General features: G+C 33.5%; 1 protein-coding gene and 2 long non-coding RNA genes across 5 annotated transcripts; 2 read left to right on the plus strand and 1 right to left on the minus strand.

The window, feature by feature from the left end:
* The first annotated feature begins 8,171 nt into the window (after positions 1-8,171).
* LOC121123630 (uncharacterized) lies at positions 8,172-10,891 on the plus strand. Of its 3 annotated transcripts, XR_005866040.2 has the most exons (4): positions 8,185-9,755; positions 9,839-9,970; positions 10,048-10,145; positions 10,593-10,891. It is a non-coding gene; the product is annotated as an uncharacterized lncRNA (long non-coding RNA). The 3 variants fall into 3 exon arrangements; XR_011781499.1 differs by having other exon boundaries at positions 8,172-9,755; positions 9,839-10,145; positions 10,637-10,891; XR_005866039.2 differs by having other exon boundaries at positions 8,178-9,755; positions 9,839-10,145.
* Positions 10,892-13,333: 2,442 nt separating this feature from the next.
* Positions 13,334-15,537, plus strand: LOC139906159 (uncharacterized). The gene is made up of 3 exons (XR_011781500.1): positions 13,334-14,598; positions 14,652-14,790; positions 14,854-15,537. It is a non-coding gene; the product is annotated as an uncharacterized lncRNA (long non-coding RNA).
* An 834-nt stretch (positions 15,538-16,371) lies between these two features.
* On the minus strand, positions 16,372-24,802 carry Elys (AT hook containing transcription factor 1 homolog). Its single transcript, XM_040717324.2, has 7 exons — positions 24,346-24,802; positions 23,317-24,167; positions 23,057-23,257; positions 22,214-22,465; positions 21,871-22,158; positions 21,537-21,815; positions 16,372-21,465 (listed from the first exon to the last, which is right to left on the minus strand). The coding sequence occupies exons 1-7, from the start codon at positions 24,494-24,496 to the stop codon at positions 16,663-16,665; spliced, it is 6,825 nt and encodes a 2,274-aa protein (XP_040573258.1). The 5' UTR covers positions 24,497-24,802; the 3' UTR covers positions 16,372-16,662.
* Between the last annotated feature and the right edge of the window lie 215 nt (positions 24,803-25,017).

Genomic DNA, 25,017 nt, shown 5'->3' on the forward strand with positions numbered 1-25,017 from the left:
ATCCACATATATTTTTTTTTTTACAAATAGGTCGTCCCTTCCCCAAACACTTGAGAACAAATGAAATCAACCTTCTTAAATAAACAAAGATAAATCGTATTTCTTTGAAGCTACGATTTTTATTAACTAACTTTGTATAATTGAAAGTACTACAGCCATAAAAGAAATGAATTTTCAAATGTAAAAAGTAGGTCAATATGTCAAGCGGCAGAATCTCCAACAAGCAAATTACCAGAATTGAAATAAAATGACCTAGTACCATTAAAATATATATAACTAATCTTTCAAAGATTCCACCTATTATGTTATTAAGATAAAAAACCACACTACGAAAAGATAAATTATAACACTAAATACATTATCGGGTAGTGAATATCTCTTGTACCACCTTGCATGCTGTACTTCATTTTAAACTGAATGAAGTCAAATGAACTTGGACGTGGGTGACATCAAACAGATATTTGTTCATTATACGACGTGCCGTCATTGTTCAACAACGGATTTTGAGCGTATGAACACGTTGTTTGCTTTTTTGGAGCTCATTATTATTTTTTGGGGTGAGTTAAAAAAAAAGGTTCGCACCAACAAAGGATGTATTCCACAATTGTAGAAAAGGCAGAGTGCCCTGGTTGAAATCCACGCCGGACGAGGGTATATTGAGATTATCTTAAACTTGGGCATGTCCTTTGTCTGGAGAGTCAGGAAAGAACTGGAAGAGTCTGGACATGATTGTAACTCTGCCCATGTCACACTGGTTGTAAGAATTTTTTTGACATTTTGGATCTAGTGTTTGGACTTCTTGGTGTGGAGTACAGTTGAGAAAAATACCCATAGATCTTCCTGCAACACAAAATACGAACTGATGTCCAGGATCCGGGAGGAATTCCGACATCTGACAAATGAGACTGGCATCTTGACCTGTTCCCGTTTCCGAGGTCCAGTAGAGGTAATTATTGACGGCAAAGGCAATTATATTGAATAATAATTGTGGTGTTTTTTTTTATTTTGTTTTTCTTTTAATAAAGCTTTCATTTGGCATTTTTTATTAAAATCAGATGATTAGTTTAGGGGAAAATCCATTTTCTTAGTTGTTAGATAGAGTTTGCATTCTCTATAAATGAACATAATTGTGAACTTGGTCACCTTTGGTGACACTGACAGGCTCTATGAGGCTTCAGAATCTTGTGTACATATAGGAAATAAAGCTGCGCTCATTCTTCTTCCACTCCTTGTGTACAGAAGAATTGAGGTCGGCAATGTTGCTGTGGCAGACTCGGCAGGCTATAGACTCCTCTTCCCACTAGATTATGTAATCCAGTGGGTTGAGAGCCGAGCTCTGGGGTGGCCAGAGGTTAATTAAGAAGACTCTTACAGCGCTCTGGGGAATTGTTGATGCTTTTGAGTCAATTATGGCCACTTTTCAAACCTATTTGACCTTTTCCCAGTAGTTTTGATCACCTATGGCATGAAAGACTGGTCTAAAGAGTTATTTTTAACTAATGGCCGGGTTGGTCTCAAAAGATTGTTTGGCAGCTTCGGAGGTTAGCAAATAATTTAACCCATTTTCTAGGTGTAGTTGACACCAAGCTGCTTGATGATGTCCAAAGTGTCATGGATCAAAGGTGCAATCACCAACCTTTTTATTTCCATCTTTGTTTAGAAGTGACATATATTTGCAATATGTCGTTTGAGAGATAGCATCTTTTCATTAAGTTGCCCAACTTATGATTGAAAATCTTTGCACCTCTTCAAACCATAGTTAAAGAAATGTTGCTTTACTTTTTTACTACCCGGTATATAAAATTAGAATGAAATTATAATTCTTTTTCACTAGTCACTCACAAATTAGCAATGATTTATGATATTACGTGATATACCTATATATATAATAACTTATAAAAAAATGTGTAGGGGTAGACAATCAAACATGTATGCTTAATGGCTTAATGGGTCGTGAATCACGCTGTAGCGTAAATAATATATTATCTACAATATATATATATATGAATTCGTTTGAAAAAAATATAAAAGTATCAGCCCACGCATGACCATCATCACGAATGATGTTATTATCGTTCATAAATACATACTACAGTGAAAATATGTTCAACCATCCAACAATTAATACTTAATTTTGTAATATTTGCAAGAAAATAAATTTTTATATATTTGTCTACAGGGCCATTGGAGTATGCGAGTCGGAAAAAATAGGACGCTACTTGGAATTTTTGATTATTTTTGAGAGTGACTTTTCAAAAAATAGCAACGAAGGTCTTTTGAAAAAAATAGAATATACAGATTAATTTTATATAAATTATTAACATATAGATTTTAGCTCTTTGGACCACGTGCTCTGCAGAAATGATTCTCTTGAACGTAGGTTCGGTATTCCATCGTTCCTAGAGAAGGAGGTATACTTCATGTATATAGGCTTCAAAGACAATTCATTTGTCAAATGGAGTAATCGTAGTACTATAATGTTTACTCAAACTTAATCAGTGCAAGTCCATCGGAAAAAATAAAATAATATAAAGGGTTTTAAACATTGGCAATTTTCTCTGGTCTCCAACTGTTTTTAATACAAACACGCACTATTGGAGAGTAAATCCACTACAAATGTCACTTTACCATGTGAGTTGCTCATAATGCTTTTATATCACAGCATTCTACCGTTTTCTTTTAATCAAGTACAAAAACGTTGTGCACTCTTATGGATTTTGTGCAATTTAATGGTAAAATAGACAATCTGTTTTTGGCTAAAGCAGTCGGATGCACAAATCGATTCGTCCAAAAATTTAGAAAATGTATCGAGCAGGAGGGCGAAGAACCACTGGCTATGATTTTTTGGAGCCTTGTGATCCGGAAAAGGCCAATATCTTCCAAAATCATGGTTCTTTATGGAAAATAAAAAAATAAAATGTGAAGAATCCCGGCCAATCGATGAATACAATCGCTGACAGCATCGACGTAGTGTCCTGGTTAACTGTCCATCGCGCCATCAATGAAGACTTACGGTAACGCAGCATTGCACGTCACAAGGGGCAGCTTCTAATTCCGTAGAATAGGTTGAAAAGTGTTACCCGAAACAAGGCTTTGATCAATCTAAAAGAAGCCTCCTCTGAAAAATCTTGTCTTGTTCTTCTCCGATGAGAAAACTTTGATTGGTTGAATTATAATTTTAATTTTAAGTTGTGACCAATTATCAAAAATTATTGAAAGTTATTTCCGTAATTGGTAAGAATTAACTAACTACCAACTGAATTTTGGCATTTTTTTCCGTTTCTTTTTTGATCAAAAGTGGTGTGATGCAATAAAGTGAACAGCGTGGCCAGGGTTGGGATTTTTGACAACCCCTTTAACAAAAGTTAAAATTAGAAAAAAAAAGTACGGATGATCGGTTTTGGATTCTTCCCAGCCGTTATTTTTTTAGTGATTTCAATTTTAACAGTAAAAGCAAATAGAATTATCGAAACGCAGGGACGTCTGTAGGATTATATTTTGGGAGGGGCTTGGTTTTTGGAATTTTCTGAAAAAACACTTCAAAAATCTACAACTATTCACAAAAATATTCAAACATTGTTGTCAAACAGTTGTCAACAAAAATTAAATTTTGGGATACAAATTTCAAAATCATATTTCAAATATTATTTTTTTTTTTCGACAAAAATTTTAACAATTTAAAATTTTTCTCAAAAATTAAATTTTTTGGAAAAAAATTTCAAATATTAAATTTTTTTTTTAAAGTTCAAATATTAAATTTTCTAGTAAAAAGCAAAAATTCCTTAATTTGGGGGAGGCTACAACCCCTCCAGCCACTCCCTGGGTACGCTCCTGAAATGGAACGCTAAAATCCCATTTTTCGCCTCCAAAAAAATTCCCATTCCGTTCAGGGTTCCATTCATTGACCGTGGGTTAAACTGAAATGTAAAATAAGCTAAATATAATTCAACCAATCAACGTTCAGAAAAGAAGCAGAAACCTCGTAAGCTAACATGTAAATACACTGTATCTTTGTATATTGCAGAAAGTTCTACTTCATTGTCATAAAGTAGAATACTCGCCAGCTGACAAAGCATTATCGTATAAATTTTAGTTGAATAACGTATTGCGATATTTATTATGTATTGAATTCCTACTACTTTTAATACAAAAAAACAATTAATGTAACACTCACTAATGAAATCAAAGGTGTTACTAATCGTTTTCTATTTTTATTCCTAATAATATTTAATATTTTAAACATTTCTTTTTTGTTTTTTATTCTTTTAAATTTTCTTATGTTGAATACAAGTTCAATACAAAAGCAAGCTATAAATATTTTTTTACAAATTGCCTGTGGATTACATTTGTATTCTTCTACAAATTATCGTCAATTTATATTAAAAAAAATATTCTTAGTAATCCTTTGGATACGTCACAAATTCCGCTTAAAATAGCCAAATTTAATGTCACAATAAAATAATGAGAAATTGATAGATTATATTTGAAGAGGGGCCAATATAAGTTGTATTTTTTAAAATTAAATAAAGAGTTTAAACTATAGTTACAACCACCCTTGGTTATCATAAACCGTCCTAATAATTTGATTAAAAAGCCTCTAGTTAACTCAAATATCCTGTCATACGAAATGGATGTACCCCTAATCAACCTAAACAAACTTTTGCTCCTCCTGAGTCTCAATTAAGTCAGACGTGATACATTACTTAAAGACATTTAGGAAGCACACAATGACAGATATTATATGTGAATTTGACCTCCATTGCTTTCAATGACGGCCTTCAAGCGGCCAGGGAAGGTGGAGCACACTCTGGCAATGTAGTCCATTCTCAAGAACTTCCACTCCTTCTCCACAGAAAACTTGAGGTCGGTGACATTGCTGTGGCGTGATCTACAGACCTTGGACTCGACTTGCCAACAGTAATCCAAAGGATTCAGATCGGGGGTCTGTGGAGGTCAGAAGTTCTTGTGTCAAAACTCCATGTTCTCTTGCATCCAGGCTTGCACATCATTGGTTGAGTACCCCATCCTACTGGAAGACGTGTTACTTCCTTAATATAAAATGTACAAGGTATGTTGTTGTTAGCTATCGATGTTTCTGCTTCTTTTCCCATATCAGTGTTTTGAACGGTGATTGGTTACATCTGAATATCAGGGGTGTCCACAGCATATATATATTTTTTTTTTTTTTTTATGCTTAGTTTTTGGATTGTTTTTGAAAAACATCTAAAAATTTCAAAAACTCTTTGCTATTCACACAAAATTAAATTTTTTGAAAAAATTTTATTTTAAAAATATTAGATTTTTTGAGAAAAAAATTCAAAATGTATAACAATTCACAGAAAATTAAATTTTTTGGGAAAAAAGTTCAAAATGTATAACCATTCACAGAAAATTAAATCTTTTGTAGATAAATATGAAAAATTAAATTTTTTGAAAAAAAACATGAAAAATTAAATTTTTTGAAAATTAAATTTTTTGAAAAACTTTTTCAAAAATCCTTAAGTATTCTCTGAAAATTAATTTTTTGAAAAGAACAGTTGAAAATTTAAATTTTTTTGAAAAAAAATTAAATTTTAATAATAGATTTTTAGTAGCTGTAAGTAACTATAAGATCCTTATCTAGGAAGAATATTACTTCAATGTCGATCTTTGAGTGTTACTTTTCGTATTTCACGCACAAGTGATTTCTTTATACTTATAAGTTATATTTTCTCTCTTCAAGAATATTAGAATAATTATAACAACTTTGTAAAATAAAAGGCATATATAGACGTAGCAAGTAAAAAAAAGCTGTTCCATTATAATTTAAGGAGTGATCTGTGTCAAGAAAGTATAGGGATTAGAAAAGGAAAAACGGTTGATGTGTCTGTCCTTTCTTCCTTTTACTTCATTATTTAATAAGAAGAATTCTCGCCTATCTCTGGTGTAAATTGATTTGAAAATGTATATGAATTTATATATAATTATAATATTTTCCTTGCACAAATGCTACTCTAAATGTAAAAGGTTCTTCTCTTTATAACAGTAATTCATTTTCTGCCCCCCCCCTCCCCTCCCCCAAAAAAACATAAAAGAAGCAGCTGATATTAATAAGGGTCATAATTCACTAATACCATCTCACTCCCGTCTTCTCCTCGCAATCTTACAAAAAATAAATTTCTCTAAATATAATAATATCTTTAACTAAATGTCCCAAAGATATGCTTTTCGAAATGAATAAAGATAACTTTATGGAGACAGCGGACTATATGGAGACAATTTTCTATGTATATTTTTTCTGTCTCCGTATAGTCCGTTTTCTGACTGTATGGAGACAGCAGATTATTTAAATAGAACAACTAGTTCGAATTCATCGTCATATTAGCTTGCTAGATGAATTTATGTAACATGTTTGCCCTCAGACTATATGAAGGGGGACTTAAAGCGAAGGAAGGAGGTGAGAGAAGCGAGGAGTTGGATCTGCATCCATCCATCCTTACGGTTCATATGAATATCTATTCACACGTCTTCTGATACTCTATTCAAGGGATCTCGACTCTTAAGGTGAGATCCCTTGAACAAGTGCTTCACTCGGCCGGTGGATCTTGTATGGAAGGATCGTTGATTGTGCAAGTGCCTCTTCATTTCAAGGTCTGTGATAGAGACTTCGGTTCTCGTTAATTATTGTCCTATACATAAATTCCTCCAGATCCTTTACGAAATCATCGTATACTTCTTTATTACTACTGAGTCTCTTTTGTCATTGGTAAACAAGTGCAAGATAATTATAGACTCGTAAAGATAATGTGCTTCTCTTTTATCGATATTTTGGTCAACAATGCATATTCTACTCTGATATTACATATGAATAGTTATTTAAAACTGGAGAGTTCCACAATAAGAAATAGTTCCCGAAGGAATTACCCAGTGTGGAACAAAGACTTTAATTTCTCATCCACAACTCCTTCGTTGAAACTCTTGAATCCTGTTCCTTCCAAAGTCGACTTTTTTTTTCTTCTCTTATTCTAACAAAAATATTTCATTGTTAAGAATCCTTTCAGTTTGTTAGAAAAAAGTTGAAGTCAATCTAAGACTCACAATGAATATGCATCCATTTTTCTCGATACTTTTGTCTCCAATACATATTATATTTGCTACTATCTATTTAAAATCAACTTATTGGCGAAAATCAAACTTGACCACCAGAGCCTAGGAATATGGTCTGATCAAAATGAAACATGGCCATAGGTACGTAAATCAGAATTTTGAACAAAATTTATTTGATGTATAAAATATGCATCTCTCTACGTTATGAAATAAAAACAGTATGCGTTTTTATCAGGGGACAAATAACTATAATATTATGTTATACTGGATGTAATATGTTAGTAATCATTATTTAAATTCTTAATGATATAATAACATCATCAATAATTTTACACAGCGCACCCAGCTGGTATACCTAGAGATGGTCTGATGGATAACTGATAAGTAAGCTAGCGTTTTCGAGAGCAAAACACCGTGTCATGCTGTTCTCCAAAAGATCATTAATTATTCTAATCACTAGAATGTTTTCACTGACGTTACTGATTACATTATTAATCGAAAGAGAGGCCAGGTTGAGTTCATATAACTTTTTTTTAAATTACAATTTGCAACCCTTATTGTACATTCACCTTTAACTTGACCTTTCCCCTTGATCTTTCAAAATTTCCTTTTTTTGTGACCATATATAATCTTCTTACTAAGTTTAATTAAAATCAATCTGCAACTTTTGCCGTAATCCTGGTAATTAACAGAAAAACAAACAAAGAGAGGGGAAAACATAACCTCCGCTTGACTTCGTTACAGAATTAAATATGATGACGTCATACTACGATTCCTTTTTTTTATAAGTAAGAAAAAAAATCTGAAATTTATTTTCACAAAAATTTTAGTTGGGTCCATGATACAATGAATGAAAAGTAGGGCAATAAAAACTTCCTATTTTATGGTTAATGAACAAGAAAATGTTGCACTCTCAGTCATGATTGTATGTAGAGATGTATAAAATAAGTCCTAGAAGGCGTGAGCGACTTTTTGTAGTTGCAACCTGAACAAGATTTTTTTATTTTCTTAAGCTGTTATTATTATTATTTAATTCTAGAAAACGGAACATCTAAGTATGAAGTATTAACTAGTGCGTGTACTCATGAAAGATGGAGAGTAAAAATGAGAGTTTCCTCGGGAGTTGTAAGTAGTGATGAAAATCATGTGTATTTTGGGCATGCTATAAAAAAGAAACCAAAAAATCCACCCTAACAATGCAAATAATAATGTTTAAGAGGAGAGCAGCTCAGCTGTTATGACGTTTCATTAGATCAGCTGCAATCAACTGTGACGAATGAAGATGGAGAGAAGGTAATAAACAATAACATAGCGAAGAATAATTCTGATGTCGATCCTAAAATCTACTCTCTGCCCAACAAGAACATACAATTATAACTTTGCAACAAATCCTCCTCTGGATTACTCTCCGTCTTCTATAAGCCCACGCAAATATTCAATCTTGGTTTAAATGTAATTAACTTTCTGGCCGGCATACTTATAGCCTTCGTCCTCAACCGACGTGCCCCCCCAATAGACTGTACTATTTGGTTCGTCTTGGAGGGCAAGACGAACAAGACTTATCACCCGAATTTCGATATCCTGAAGGCCGTGATAACGGAGGAATGGAGCAACTTGTCTTCGAACTTCATCAAGGCTGTGCTTCTGTTCGTCCTCGCATTGAAGCCATCATTCAGAATGGAGGGGGACACATTGAATAAAATTGTAGAAAATTGTTGAATTACCAACTTTTGCTTCAAAAGTTTGCTATAAAAATGGCCCAAAATAAAAATATGTAGAAGTGAAAATGAGGTTTAAAATTTTCTAATTTTTGAGTCCTCACCCTATATACGGAGTGGGATTTGTGTTTATTTCCTTCCTCTCATGAATACGTGCAGCTGATCTAACAAAATGTCATGACAACTATGAGTCTCTCCTACCAAATATTTTTGAAAATGTCAGGATTATCACATTCATTATCGGTTTCTTTAATTTTTACGTGTCGGCATATTTTATGCATCACTGATTTTAAACCCAGAAATTTAAGGATAATGTATATGACAATTTATTTATTGAAATTAACAGATAAATTCACAAATCTTTAGCTGTTATATGTAGAGCTCCATAATGAAGTAAATTATTCAAACTAACCTAGTCATGAATCTGATTGATAAGGAACGCCTTGTCCATTTTGGAAAATCCCTCGAAAATGGAAGCCAGCAAGGAATCGACAGTGTTATGTTTATTGGACTCTTTCACCAAGACGACCACATATAATAGCCTAAAGGCTTCATATCCAGCGATCTATGAGGCCATATTTCTTATATTCTCCAACTTCAGGAAGTCTGGAGTGTGTTTTTTTCTCTCAGAGCTATCATGACTCTTCCTCGCACGTTTTCCCGTCCCATCAGACTCCTTGAAAGCCTTAACAATATTGTAAACAATTTATTTGAGCATCTTCGTAAACTCAGTAATCTCCTTGGGTGTGCACCAGGCATGGAGGCAAACAATACCTCCCGGAATGCCGATCAAATACAACTTCCCGGGGAATGTGATAACATAGTCGGAACGTCGATCATATTATGTGCATACATTTTTTTAAATTGAAATAACATGCGCTGCTCATGAAATTCAATACATTTTTCCTTCAGAATGTCAATAATAGTGTGTAACTAACTAAGAAGTAAAAGGTAAGATTTAGGCTTAGTTATGTATTTATTTATTTAGAATTACATTGGCTTATATATTTCTAATATTATCTCAAATTTACTAGTGTTTTCAGGTACTCCGGCACTGGATTATTGATGGATTAAACAGTACTATACTAAAGCTATAAACCAAGTGGCAAAATGAAGGTTGCGTGATTAATATTTGTACAAATATGTTGTTGACTTAGTTGACACTAGTATGAACACGAAATATAATTTTGAAAAGAGTAGATATATTTTAATATACATATATATTTTTATTTCATAATTTAAGATTTCATCAAGATTTAATGGTTATGGAAAAACACTATGGGGGAAGATGGGATGTGCATATACTAGCAGACTATTGCTGGAGCATAGAAAGAGATTGTGGTGAGACTGAACATTTTTACCTTAAATTATGAATATTAAAATATATCTACTCGTTTCAAAATTATATTTCGTGTTCTTACCAGTGTATTTGAGATATCCTTGTCTTCATATTATAAATTTTTAGTACCTATTAACTCAAAGTAAAAAGATTATTAAAAAGAATTAAATATTTATTAGTAATTGATAAAATATCTATGCTGAATTGGTTAATTTCAAGTCATATATTTCACATTTCAAGTCAGGCACTACAGCTATAATTGAATAAAATAAAAGACTTGATATGACATATGTAATTATAATTAAGTAAAATATTAGGTGTTATCCGAACATGAATATTATACATTAGATACAATTATAGAATTTCAATATATTAAAAATTATATCCAAAAATATTTGAGTAAATGGAGGGACAAATTATAAATATGAAAGTGTTTTTCATTTGCCTAGATTCATTTTCATTAATTAAAGAGGAAAATTCCTTTATGAATAAGGAGAAAAGAAGAGACTTTATCCTCAACAAAAGATGCTCGAATTCAATGTCTACGGAAGTGTAACAGGATTAAAATTTAGCCGAAGAAGAAAACAGAAGAAAACCCAGCTTCATACTAGAGTAGAAACGATTCTTTACTTTAGTGGGAATTTCTCCATCCATATAGAACAATGAACATATTCAACGGTTGAAACTATGAGGGGATCCATTTACTTTCAGATTCAGATGAACTTCTCTAGATGTGAAATATATTATTATTAATTTGTTAATAAGTTACTACAACAATGAGAAGTTATAGCCATAAAACTAAAATATACAATAATTTGAAATTGAAATGCAATTTTACTTTGACATGTTTTAAAGCCTAAGATTCATGCATTACTACCTGAAGAAGTGGACTTTTTAGTTCTCCAAGAATTAGGACCAAAGGAAGATACTTCTAATTTGATAATCCATCTCCAGAGATGATCTTAGTCTTATTCAGAACTCCGTATTCTACGAGGGACGACGTGATGAATATTCATCCGAGAAAAACTACAAGGCTTCATAAGAAAGTAGAGTGGACTCCTTTATTCGGAAAGGGGATTCCAGGATAGAAACAATGAAGAGATCCATTCATGCTGAGTAGATAATTTTAATATTCAAAATATACCTAATAGTAATTAATAGTTATTTTATTTGAATTTGAGCGAAGCTCGGTATTAATTATATTTATGTTATGATTTTATTGATCACGGGGTATGACATCATTATGAGGACATTGGAATCGTACGCAATATAAGATAATGTTACATATTTGCTTGTTCGACCCACTAAAAATGGGATCACTGAAAAAAATACTAAATCGAACTAAAGTCCTTGGAGATCCTTATTTTTTAAAGAGGTATTTTTTTAAATAAAAGATAAAATATTTTTATATAATATGAGCTATGTTACTCCTTATCACTATGAATGATGAATATGTTATAATGGTCTCAAGAAGAGTGTCGTTTTTCATCATTTTTCAGCCTAAAAATGGGAATATGTCGAGTTAAGATAAGAATACAGAATTTTAAAAAAACCATTTTATTATCCTAAAAGACCTTTTTAATTCAGTTTCATTCATCGTACTTCAATTTGGTGATTGTCTTAATGATGAAAAATGTCTCTGAACGATAATACTCTCGAGTTACTATAATTTCAAATATTTCATTGGGAAAAATTTGGTGTTCCCCTATGTAATATTTTATAATTAATCACATCTTAATAAGAACTAATTTGTATTCAATCAATCAACGTTAAGAACACTGATTAGAGGAAAAGAAGAAGTAAAATCAACAGTTGACAACAAAATTCAGTGTACATTTTTGTGTGGGTGAGCTAGATAACGCCGTGTGGAATAACCAAATGATGCAAATATTTATGCTTTAAGCACTAATCAAGATAAATGGAGAGTATTTTAGATATAGTATTTTTTTAATAACTAGAATTAAGTATTACTATAAGCTTTTTAATATCCGAGAAATCCCTCAGATCTTTTTCATTACGTTTAAGAGTTAGAGTACGGGAAGCCAGTTCGGGTCATATCATTAACAAGTTTATCCGCATACATCGGATCCGAATCCAAGACCCGTCCTATTTCTAGCTAGGGGTACCATGTAGACTTTAATATTATCATAGACAAAGGTGTTAATCCTGTGTGGAACGGGCATGTTAAAAAAAAGAAACCAAAAATCAACATGGTAACCCTGACAATTTGTAGAATGTTTTGGAGGAGAGAAAGAATAATGCTCACGACGTTTCATTAGATCAGCGTCAATCAATTGTGATAAGAGAGGAAGGGCAAAAGAATATAAAATAGGCCATTTACTAGAATTACTCCGATCTTGATCCTCAATTATGTTCTGAGCTCAACAAAGGACTTACAATTATAACTCCGCAACAAATCCTCAGGGTTACGCTCTGTCTTTTATGAGCACACACGAACGTTCAATCAGGTTTTGAATATATTTAGAAAAGGATGTTCACTACTGAAGAATTAAATAATAATGACAACTTTTAAGGAAAGTAAAATTCGCTCTTTATACTACCAATTACAAATTAACGGGCGATCTAAAAAACACACTGGATTTACATGTATGATCATTGATCATAGATGAAAATAATATTATACGCCGGTATTTAAAAAGAGAAAAGATAGTAACTGTAATGACAATTCATAAAAATTAGCTGTAAATAACTATAAGATGAAGGAAATAAACACAACCCCAACTCCTTATCTAGGAAGAATATTACTTCGATGTCGATCTTTGAGTGTTACTTTTCGTATTTCACGCACAAGTGATTTCTTTATACTTATAAGTTATATTTTCTCTTTCAAGAATATTAGAATAATTATAACAACTTTGTAAAATAAAAGGCATATATAGACGTAGCAAGTAAAAAAAAGCCGTTCCATTATAATTTAAGGAGTGATCTGTGTAAAGAAAGTATAGCGATTAGAAAAGGAAAAACGGTTGATGTGTCTGTTCTTTCTTCCTTTTACTTCATTATTTAATAAGAAGAATTCTCGCCTATCTCTGGTGTAAATTGATTTGAAAATGTATAAGAATTTAAATATAATTATAATATTTTCCTTGCACAAATGCTACTCTAAATGTAAAAGGTTCTCCTTTTTATAGTAGTAATTCATTTTCTCCCCCCCAAAAAAAAAAAAAAAAACCATAAAAGAAGCAGCTGATGCAAGCTGAATTTATCATATTATCTATGGACTATGAGTACTTACAAGTTGCAATCTCGTGAACAAAGTACTTTATATTTATTTTCATATTTCAATACACAACCTGTGGGCCAGCATATATTATAAATGTTAGAAGGATGCCTTTGTACTTAGAAACGCTGCGGCGGTAGAGTCAAAACTGCCTTGGGGCTTAGCACTTCACCTATATAACCTGGGATCCCGGGTGTATTTTGGGATATTATAAGGGTATCCTGATGCTCTGGGAAGGAAGCGGCAGCAGATAAATTCAACTTGCCTGGGGCCCAGTACTTCAGCTATACAGCCTTTGGGCCTGGCAGGGGTATATTATTGCATGGTAGAAGGGTTCCTTGGTGCTTAGAAGTGCGGTGGTGGTGGAGGTTAAACTGACTCGGGCCCAGCCTGTACAACCTCTGGGCCGGGTTGTATTTTGGGATATAAGAAGGGTACATCGATGCTCAGGGAAGCGGCGGCGGATAAATTCTACTTTCTTCGGAGCCCAGTAATTCACCTATACAGCCTGTGGGCTGGGGTATATTATAGCTAAGGTTGATAATTTTGGTAAGAATAGAAAAGCGTGCGAGGAGAAGAGAAGAAATAGTTATGGCATCATTGATTAAATAATATACCTCTTCTTCCATCAAGAACGTTGTCATTCCGGCCTATTTCAATATTAATATAATATTAGATGGTGATAGTCGGTAGAGAACTGAATAAAATGCCTCAAATAACGTCGCCTTCTGTTTGGATTGATGAAAATGGAGGCCCAGGAATTTAGAAAATACTTACCGCATGAGAAACAGATGGTTTGTCGGATTTGTCAATATAAATGTGCCTTTAGTCCCCTGTCTAGAATTACACGCCACTCATTATTCATCCCATATCAAGAGCATGGATATTCTTATAAAAAAATCAGGTTAATGATGAAAACATCAAGTCAGACTTTAACTCTGATCTCACAAAGATGCTTATTGCATGTAATATAACCTTATCTATTGCTAATTATCTATGTTCAAAAAATTTATGGAGAAATACACGGGTAAACCTATCCCTTCCCGAGGAACCATCATTAAATTAATAGAGGATGTTGGTACTGATGTCATTTATAGAAATACATATAAAAATGTTTTGAGTCATCCACACCAAATGACGATCAAGTTATCAGTAAAAAGTATAAAATATTTACTAATTTCGAAATGGAACTCTGAATTTTGTACTATCTAACAGTAAGTATTCAATTGTTTTTAAATCTAACCCTAAAATATGATTTCTATTTTAGCCAAAATTATCAAGAATTATGATACACAACTCATTCAATGGCAAAAAAAGTGCTTAAATGGTCACAACAACGGGAGTAGTAGCTTTGGATGGTTCGCAACTAGTTTTGCTGAGACTAGTTTCTTCACTTAAAGACCTGGGTATGATAATTAGGTTTTCCAATATTACATAGTTAATAAATATTACTTTTTTTATCACTTAAGGCTTAGCTATGGTTGATAGGCTCCAAGAAAGGGTATTCAGAAAACTCATAAAAGGCAAAAACAACTGCTTAAATGGTCACAACAACGGGGGTAGTTACATTGGGTGGAGCATTATAATTAGCAATTGTGTATATCCTTCATGATAATAGTATGTTGTTATATAAGCATAAATAACGGGGAAAATATATTTTTTGATGCTCTTAATAAGGAGTAATATCACCGGACATTACTACATAATTAGCTTTTGCTCTAAATCTTTAAGATGGATTTATTTCTAACATTTTTTTATTAGTATATTTATTGTCTAATTTTATGATTTTGACATTTACTTTATTATTAATAATTAGTTATATCTCATCGGTAGAGATATATCTATCCTGTGCACAATTGTATATAGCAATTTCCACATTAGGAAAAAAGGGTGATGATCTTTTTGATTAAACTCTACGTCTGGCTTATGTTTTACAACCTAAAGTTATGACATATTTAACTGGATTCCGGTGTCAGAACAAGAAAATATTATTTGCATCAATCTATTATTTCAATATTCTGTATATATAATTTATTGTTATTAGTTATATGATTCCAATTGTTTAATTTTGTATATTTAACTTAAATGTATGATGGTATATTTTTTATTATGTAGATTATATTTAATTAAAGCCTTCTTTTTTTAAACTTGGAACTTCAAACATATTTCGAAATACTCTACTTTGTCGTTTCATTAGCTATTATTCTGAGAATAAGGTTCATAATGAATTACAATTTCATGGAGCTTGACGTTATAAAATCTACTGTAACGGATAAAAAACGTATAATTCAATTATACGTAGTATATCTTCATTAGACATTTTGCTAATAAATACTTTCGTTATACCCTCAAAAATCATGATAAAGCAGGCAGATGATAATCACATCAGTATTTTAAACAATGATACCATATGTATTTCCCCCCTTCTCCTTGCACGCGTTTTTCTCTAAAATATTATCATAGCATGTTTCTTCATCATTCTAAAGTTTTATCTTCCGAATTTAATATAAATTGCAACGAAATTGCACACGATATTATTGTCTTGTAATGAAATTACTCACAACGTTTTTGTCCGCAATCTTTTTACCAGGATCATTTTACAGTCAAGCGTACCTCAGTATGTTCCAACGTTATGGTCGATTATTCATTTTAACGTTTTCTGCTACCTTGACCTCTCAAAATTTAATGGCTCCTCACATATATAATCTTCGTACCAAGTTAGAAACAAATCAATCTGCAACTTTTGCGGTAATCCTGGTTCAACTTTGTTGGCGGAAATAAATATTATTCTTTATATAACAAGGAGATATACTCCGATGTCGATTCTCAATTCTGTTCCACGTGCAACAAGGACTTACATTTATAACTGCGGAGCAAATACTCATTGTTACTCTCCGTCTTTCATGAGCACACGGACTAGTTATTACTTTATACTTGAATATTCCCTTTCAAGAATTAAATAATAAAGATAAAAGCTTTGAAAAATATTAAAAATCCTGTTCAGGTGGCAACTAAAAAAAATTACTCTCGTATGCCAAGGCATATTTTATACACCACTGGACGTAATTTTTTTTTCTTTTTGAAACCTCCATAGTTAATTCTTAAACTTTTTAGTAACTCAGAAAATAATGAAATACAATCATAAAAAAAATATAAAATATACAAGACATTAAAAGGATATTTTTGTTAATAATTAATTCACTTGTTGGTTTTTTTTTCACAAAATAAATATGTATGAATATATTTCAAATTGTCATTTAAAATTAATTACTATAATATTAAAAAAATATCTTTTTTGACATAACTTTTTTCTTCGCTGCATATTTTTTACGTCTAGTTGATTTGGGCGGTGATAAGTTTTTGTTGTCTTCAACAAAAACGGACACATCAAAAGGTCCTTCGTCTACATACATTGTATCCGCTGCCGTTGCACTTTCCTCGAGACTCTTTTTTGACTCAGATTTAAGGACTTTTTTATTACTAGAGTCTTCGTGGGATTGGGATTTGGTAGAGAGTCTTTTGCTTTTTCTAAGAGGACTTGAGACAACTGTAGTAGTTGTATCTTCTTCACTTTCAACTTTCTTTGAAGCAGTTTTTTGGGCACTAGGAATAGACGTTTTATGCATTGTTGAAGAGCGTAGGGATCTTTTTGGAGTAGCAGTATGCAAACTTTCTGCCTCTCCTTGTTCTTCCTCTTCCTCTATTTTATCCAAAACTTCTGGCACAGTATTAGATAAAAGATCTTCCTCCATTTCAGGAATATTAGACTCGTTAGTAAGAAGGCTTTTCTTCTCATGGAGACTTTGGTTTTTAATATCTTTTTCGCTATTCGATATAAGGATTTCATCATCTTTGGCAATGACAGATTTGCTCATTTTTAATATTTCTCGGTCTTCACTACGAGTTGATCTTCTCTGTCGAGATGATGAAGATTCAATGGGGATTACAGATGAATGTGACAGACGTTTGCTCCTCCTGGGAGTCAAATTTGTATTCTCTTCGTTCATTGAAATGTGTAAAACGGATTTATCAGGAGCAGAGTCCTTCTTTTTCGATGTAGTTTTTATAGTGTCCTTTTTCCCTTCTACTTTTGTCTTAGGTGTTGACACCAACTCAGTGATGTTCTCTCTAGGACTTTCAATTTCAGATATATTTTTCTGAGACGTCTCATCATCATCGGATAATATATCACCGACACGATCCGGCGAGGATGACTCTTTTTGTAAATCATGTTGCTCTGCTATATCAGATCTTAGGGGCATGGGCAATGGTTTATTATTAGACTTTTTGAATAATGAGGATGTTGTTGATTTATCCTTGACCTCTATTGGTCCATCATTCTTAATAGTTTTATCTCCTAACTGTGAAATTCTCTTACTTCTACGAACACTTGTGGTCTTATGAATAGATTCTTCAGACTCTTTTTGCAGACTAGTATTATCAGACGGACTTGATGGATTTAAAATAGAGTTTGTTGCTCTATCAATAGTTTTGCCATCAGGTGAATGTTGATGAGTCGATTTATGCTTTGTTGGTGAACTTTCATCACTACTTATACACTTTGAAGAAAAAGATATCTTCTTCTCCGAAACATCACATTTTTCAACAATATAGCCTACAATTTCTTTTTCATCATGTTCTTCTTCTTCTTCTACGGCAGTTAAATTATTCGAAAAAGAAAATTGAACTTTTTCAAATTCATTAACACTTGATTCTTCATGACTCGCCCCAAAAGAAGAACTTGATATGTCCTTCCCTCTTGAAAAGTTAAAGCTAATTTCCTCGTTTTCACCACGCTGAACAAAAGATTCTGGAGGAGAAAACACAAACTTTTGTACTTTAGGGCTCGTTTCCAATTCGGAAACTGGCGATATTTTTTCTTCTTCTTCAGAAGTATAATCATCCTTTTCTCTTTCCGAAATAGGACTTTCGTCTTCATCGTCATCTAATAAGTCGGAATCGCTGTCTTCGCTATCAATGTTAAACTGAAATGGAACGTTCAGCTTCTTAAGAACAGGCACAGACGATGGTTCGATTGTGAGGGATTCTCGCTCTTTCCTTGTAACTTTATACATATCAAAATCCTTTGCAGCTCTTTCCTTAATCAATCCCTCCATCTCATCTTCATCCTCCCCCGTTTCAAGTATCACATCACAATCCTTTTCAAATTCTTTTTTCTTAATCAATTCATCCGTTTCATCAATTACATCAATATCCTTTGCAGGTTCATTTTCCTGTACCAATTCATCGACGTCATCTACATCATTAGTTTCAAGTATCTTTTTATTAGAGGTCTTAGCATAAGATGAATTTTTAATCCATTCTTCCGCACTTTTAAGCGCTTTGGCCTTAATCTTTTCTGGTGAAATGTCTTCCTTATTATCACATTTTTCACTTTCGGCAGACACAAAGGGGGGTTTATCCGATTGTGTATGACCATAATTTAAGAAATCAACTGCAGCTTGCTCTTTGATAAAACTATCTCCTTCTTGGGTAGGCTGTAATGATGAACCACTAACTGAAGGATTAGCAGTATTCAATTTTCCTGCCTTGTCCCTTTCTAAACTAGAATTAAAAGTCGTCTTTATGTCTTTGCTCAATCTATTACTCGACATTGAAAAGGAAGACATCCTTCCATGATTACTTCTCTTTATTTCCTCAATATATTTAGAAGAAGAAGAAGTAAATTTTCTACTATTAAAGTCTTCCGTAGCTCTCTCTTCAATTAAGCGTGTAACTGCAATATCTGATTCTTCATCTACTACATACTTATTATTTGCAACATTAGGTGCAACAAGTGACTTGAATAATGTATCAGACCTTGTTCTTCTAAAATTATCATGCATCGTTTTATCAAAATCCGCAACGGCTCTACCCTTAATTATTTGGTTAATATCATTACTATCATTTGATTCACTATCCTCCTCTTGCATCTTAGAAATTGACTTCTTTTCAGGCTCGAGTAATTGTATATCCTCACCCTCGGAACCTTCACTCATGATTTCCTCACTACTTTTTGAATCTGCCTCTTCTTCTTCTTGTTGCTCTTCCTCTTTTCGCACCTGGGATTTGATTTGATTAAAAATAGATCGTGAAAGCTCTGGCGTTTCTACAGAACTACGAAAAATAGAATCATTCCCATCTTCTAAGTAATCGGAAATAGGCTTACGAGGCGTAGCCATTCGGCTATCTTCAATATTGGGATTTGAAGTATTTATATTTGAGTAAGACAACGACGGCGATTTACCCAAGAAAGATGAGACATTGCCATCATACTTTTTCTGGAATTGCTGTTTGAAAACGTTTGATTCCTGTCTCTGTTTGAACGACGAATCTCCTTCTCTACTGCGGTGGGGAGAATGCAATATTTTAGATTCAACAGCATCTTTTAGAGATGGAGAAGTAGAGAAGAAAGATTCGGACTTGGATGCCGTTTCATTTACATCGTCATCATCACTTGTACTTTCGAATGTAGTTACAGGCTTCAATTCCGCTGGAGGAAGTTTTCTAGGTACTGTAAATCGCAAGGATTTAGATGTAATTTCGTCTTGATTTTTAAAATGTACTTCCCGAGAGGGTGTGGATTCCGAATCATAACTAGTATTCTTAAGTATTGATGGAGTTAATTTTTTAGGCGGGTCTGATATTGCGGGAGGAGGAGTTTCATACTTTTCTCTCATATCATTTTTACAACGCGAAGAAATTAAATTCTTGCGAATTGTCTTAGGAGTGGTTAAAATTGAAGACACTTCTTCAGTAAGAAGGGTTGAGACAGGTTTTTTTAGAGGTGATTTATCCTCATGAAAGAACTTTGTTTCAATGAATCTTGACTTTTTAGATGCAGGAGACTGAATGATCAGATCGTCTTCATTAGAATTCGTTCTTTGAACTTCAACAAATTTGCGTTTTTCAATCAAATGTTTCCTCTGCTCTCTGGATCTAAAGGGAGTAAATACATTGGACGATAAAGAGCTTTGATTAAAGCTATCTTCCAACTTTTTCTCGATAATGCTTGTATGAAATACAGGATTAAAATTTGTCATCTTAACCTCTCTTGACAGAGGAATGGGTAGTTTAAACGAACATGTAACTTTCATGTTATCATAACCTTTAGAGTCTACTAATAAATTAGGTAGCAAATCAGAATAGCGATCCATAATGGCTTGATGAGTAGGAGAACTCAATTTTTTTTGCTTGAGTAGTAGATGATAAGACATTGCTTCTTGAAATCTATAGCGTTGAAGATAATACATTAACAAAACTTCTGAAGAAGATTCGGAATTTTGAAGGAAATGTATAAATTCAGATTCTTCGAAACTGGTGAGAGTTAATTCAAATAATAGATTTAGTTTACCAAGTTTTTCAGCCTGAATAAAAAAGTAGTTGAGTAAATCTTTACAAGTATTCCTTCTGTTTCGTTGAAATTGGAAAGCTTCATGAATATTCCCAGTAGAGAGTAGAACAGACACGTGCAGTTTAATATCAAAAGAATCTTTTATGGGTGGATTTCGTGTTCGTGAATATTTCAGTGCGGATTTTGGTTGATTCTGAACAAGTAAGGCAACTATAATAGTACGATGCTCCCAACAGTTTATGTCTTTGTCCAAAATAAGTGGATCAAGCAGCATACCCATTGCTTCTTCAAAATCCCCTTGATCCAACAACCAAAATGCCTGAGTAAGTTTTATTATGGATGGAGGTACTGAAAAAGCTGATGGAAACTGTATGAGACGATCAATCATTTCATTCCACATTTCTTCATTACACCTTTTGTCAGCAATATCCAAAAATAAATAATGAATAATGCGATGCTTGTTCACATCATTTATGTCGGCGTATCTATGATCATCAATTAAATATGAAGAAAGAATTGAACTCAGCGTTGGAGGTGGATAACATCCATCCCCCCCATCTCTCTTGAAATTACTTGACAATTTGGATCCAAATTGCTCACAAAGTCCATCAATCAGCAATAAAGGAATATCAGAATAATCCCAATTTTCATGGAGGATTTTCATATGACGTCTTTTATTCTTATAAATAGATGAGAGTTCAACATAAGGAATAGGACTATCTCGACCCTAATAGCAAAAATAATAATATCATTAATAATGTTGCAATATAAATATTTATAATTAATTATCCATCTTACTAGTAGAGGTATACTTCCAACATCTGGCTCAGGTAATTCGGGAAGTAGGCCAGCAGAAAAAAACCATATAACGACTCGCACATATAGGTTAACAAGTCTAACAACATTCAGTTTGATTTGTAACTCCTCTAATCCAACTTGACTCACGACAACGGATTGATTTTTAAGCTCTTGAATCACGGCACACAAATGATACAATTGTTGAGAATTTTGAAGTAAAGTTTTTTGGTAGTTTTCACTAAAATGTAGACTTGATAAATCAAAGAGTGGAGCGGTGACCTACGGGAAAATATAGTTACATATTATTTAATTAATTTATGTTAAAAATAACAACCTTATCAATCATTTGTTTAATTGAAAACAATCTTTCCCATGCCCAATCCAAGAGTGCTTTCATAGAACAGCCTTCCTCATTGTATTTCCCATCGTTCCAATGACTTACACAACCAGTTAACAAATTAACAAGATTATGCTCCAGTGCAACAGTTAAAAGAGCCGCTCTCTGATCTATTTTGTCCTTTAAATTCATTTCATTAATTAGTCCTGCTATACAACAGAGTTTATAGAGATAACTTGGCTCAATTAAGCTCGTTTGCCCCTCTGTTTGAAGCTCAAGAAGCACCTTATGAATATAATAAAATAATTAATCAAAACAATGAATAATAATCATAACTTACTTTTTTCTGAATACCCAAATGGGAAGTTTGAACAATACCCTTATCCAATATGGCAATTAATTCAAATGCTAATGACGATGGATACGAATTTTTTTCTGAATTGATAAAAGATTTACATCTTGATACCGAGGCAAGATCCACATATATATCCAGAATGTTTGCATCATTGCACGATAAAAGAGTATCTTCCATGTTACAACAGCTTAAAAATGAACACATGTCTTCGTCCATATACTGGATAGGCATTTGATCCTATAAAATAAATTATTATAAACTAATTGATCTAAATTCATTCATTAATTATAAATTTGGTATTTTTGAATGTTCCTCAAACTGGACAGATGGAGTTGTACTGATAAAGTATACTGAATAATAAAAGATTATTGTATTACAATCCCTCCATCTAGTCTAGGAATTGTATTCGAAGTCCATATACATTAAGTATATTTCCTTCTCTAGGAACGACCGGGGCGGAGAGAACCTACAGACATCGAGTTAGTGTTGTCTCAATCCTTATTTAGGACTGAAAACTGCAGTCCCATCCAGTTTAGTCTCAGTCCGGTCAAGTTCAGTACTGCATATCAGTCCTAAAATTTATAAAGTTTGGTCCCGCTAGACCGTTACTAGGGACATCCGCCGGGGGGTGGGCTGGAGGGGGCTGTAGCTCCCCTTACCAATTAAGGAATTTTTGCTTATTACTATAGTTCTAGAACTGATAAGACTGGTCCGAAGGACTGATAGGACTGGTCCTAAAACTGTATTGGACCGAATAAATTTAAAGATTGACACAACACTACATTGAATAATCTCTCCCGACCGCGTTGTCCATAAAGAGTATTTTACCTGATACCACATGTTCAGATCAAAAACTCCCATAAAGAAGCGACTTTTAGGATCGTGATGGTAGCGTACTTCCCACACAAACATACATAGTCCTTGCGTATAGATCGAGTCAAATTCTGTGCCACTGATATCCAACTGGTTTTGTCTTTCAGGCAACATCATTCCTAGAGTTCTCGTAGTTAAGCCCAAACTTCCCTTCGGCTAAAACAATAAAAGTACTATACAATCAATTCATTAATTTAAAATTAATAATAAATTACTCTGCCGTTGGCCTCTGGATCCCCAGTTAATTTAAAACTAAATTTTTTTGAACAAGATGTCAGACCAGAATAAAGAACACCATATTGATCAACCTCATCTTTACTTTCATAGCACAGGGCATACAGATCCACAGTAGCAAAAGTACTGAGAGCTTTCTTGTCATCTTCCGTGTCAATGTCATTTTGACTTCGCATAACCCAAAGGTAACAATAATTACGTGGGTCATTTTCAGGCTCTTGAAAGGCGAAACCCACACAAGGGAGTAATTGCATGTTTAGAGGAAAAGTAAATTCGGTGTTTAAGCGATTAAGATTCCAGAGTTTCCATGATCCTGAGTTATAGCCTACAACGATAGAACCTAGCTGGGGTACATGGGAGATTGCACTAATAACAAGTCCTTTGTTTTCTTTCGCGTGATCATTTAGAAAGATGCATAAGTGATTTTGGCTTTCTTGGCGTAAATCCGCCAATCGTGTCGTTACTCCAGGTGAAATGTAGAGAGGACTTACAGGCTTCACATCTTCGTTTTCTTTATCAAGAGCCAGATCCAAAAGGTAGAGATCCCCAGACTGCGTTCCTACAGCAAGAATCCCTTTAAAAAACATTAATTCCTCAGCCAAGGAACGAGAGGCTGAATCATGAATCACTGCTAATGAGGATACGCGTTGAGGAAATTCAATTGATTTTATGATTTTGGAAATATTTATATCTATAACAGAAACGACTCCAGAGTTGAGCCCAATGACAATTTGGTTGGAGCCAAGGGAATCAGCACATGTGATTTCGTCTGTGAAGGTTTGGGAGGAGAGTCTTTCATTGTTATGCATGTCCACAACTTCTAAACAAGGTCCTGCAGAATAATTCATAATTCAATGAGTAAGATAAATGCAATCAATGGTTCAAATGAGCAGCTTCAACTTTTGCAACCAATAGGCAAGACCCATCCACCAATGCGCAATGGGTCTTGCCTAGTGAGATTGGCAAAGGTCATTCTGCCTATTGGAAGGGGCAAAGGCCCATATAATCACCTCGATAGAGAAATGCGAATTGAGCATTAGCGAGACATCCTCTTGTAAGGAGTAAAGCATCTTCTGAGGAACCAGAGGCCAGATGTCCACCCACACTCACGGGAAAGGGAAGGCATTCAGACGAGGATCCCAAAGACGGCAAAAAAGACATCTTTGATCCCTCTAGAATGACTCAATACTACCAGAGGATACTTGGATACTCAAGGCCTTCTTTTCACGTCGTTTTCACGAAAAACCGCGGAAATGATCCAAAATAAACACTCAAGAAACGACTCGCGCACTACTCTTTAAACTCACTTCACGTTCCTCAAATATTTTGATGACGTCATGTAACACAGAGATGATGTCAAAAAAAGCGCGACATCTCTATGCTCCCACCTATAACGTTTATATAGCCCCCAACTGAGCTACCTATTTTGTAATATCTAATGTATCCCCTATAACGCTATTCCACCATATGTTTACAAATTACAAGCTGGGGATTTATATTAATCTTCTTGGCTCCTTTAGATAGCTTTTGCTCGCTATAATTTTCCTCCAAAAAGGGAATTAAATTAAAAATCATTTACCAATATTTATATAGCCATTATCTGGATTCTCTCAAACTATTATTCAATATTGGACTGCCTATCATTAATCATTCCTACTACTAATATATACTGTGGAATAGCC

This window comes from Lepeophtheirus salmonis, chromosome 8, assembly GCF_016086655.4.
Source record: "Lepeophtheirus salmonis chromosome 8, UVic_Lsal_1.4, whole genome shotgun sequence".
Lineage (NCBI taxonomy): Eukaryota > Metazoa > Arthropoda > Copepoda > Siphonostomatoida > Caligidae > Lepeophtheirus > Lepeophtheirus salmonis.

Coding starts and splice junctions, on each gene's coding strand:
- Elys (XM_040717324.2), bottom strand. CDS start 24,496: ATGTCTTTTTTGCCGTCTTTGGGATCCTCGTCTGAATGCCTTCCCTTT. Junction 23,258..23,316: donor ATCCAGAGGCCAACGGCAGA/GTAATTTATTAT, acceptor TTATTGTTTTAG/CCGAAGGGAAGTTTGGGCTT. Junction 21,466..21,536: donor TTGGAAGTATACCTCTACTA/GTAAGATGGATA, acceptor TTTTGCTATTAG/GGTCGAGATAGTCCTATTCC.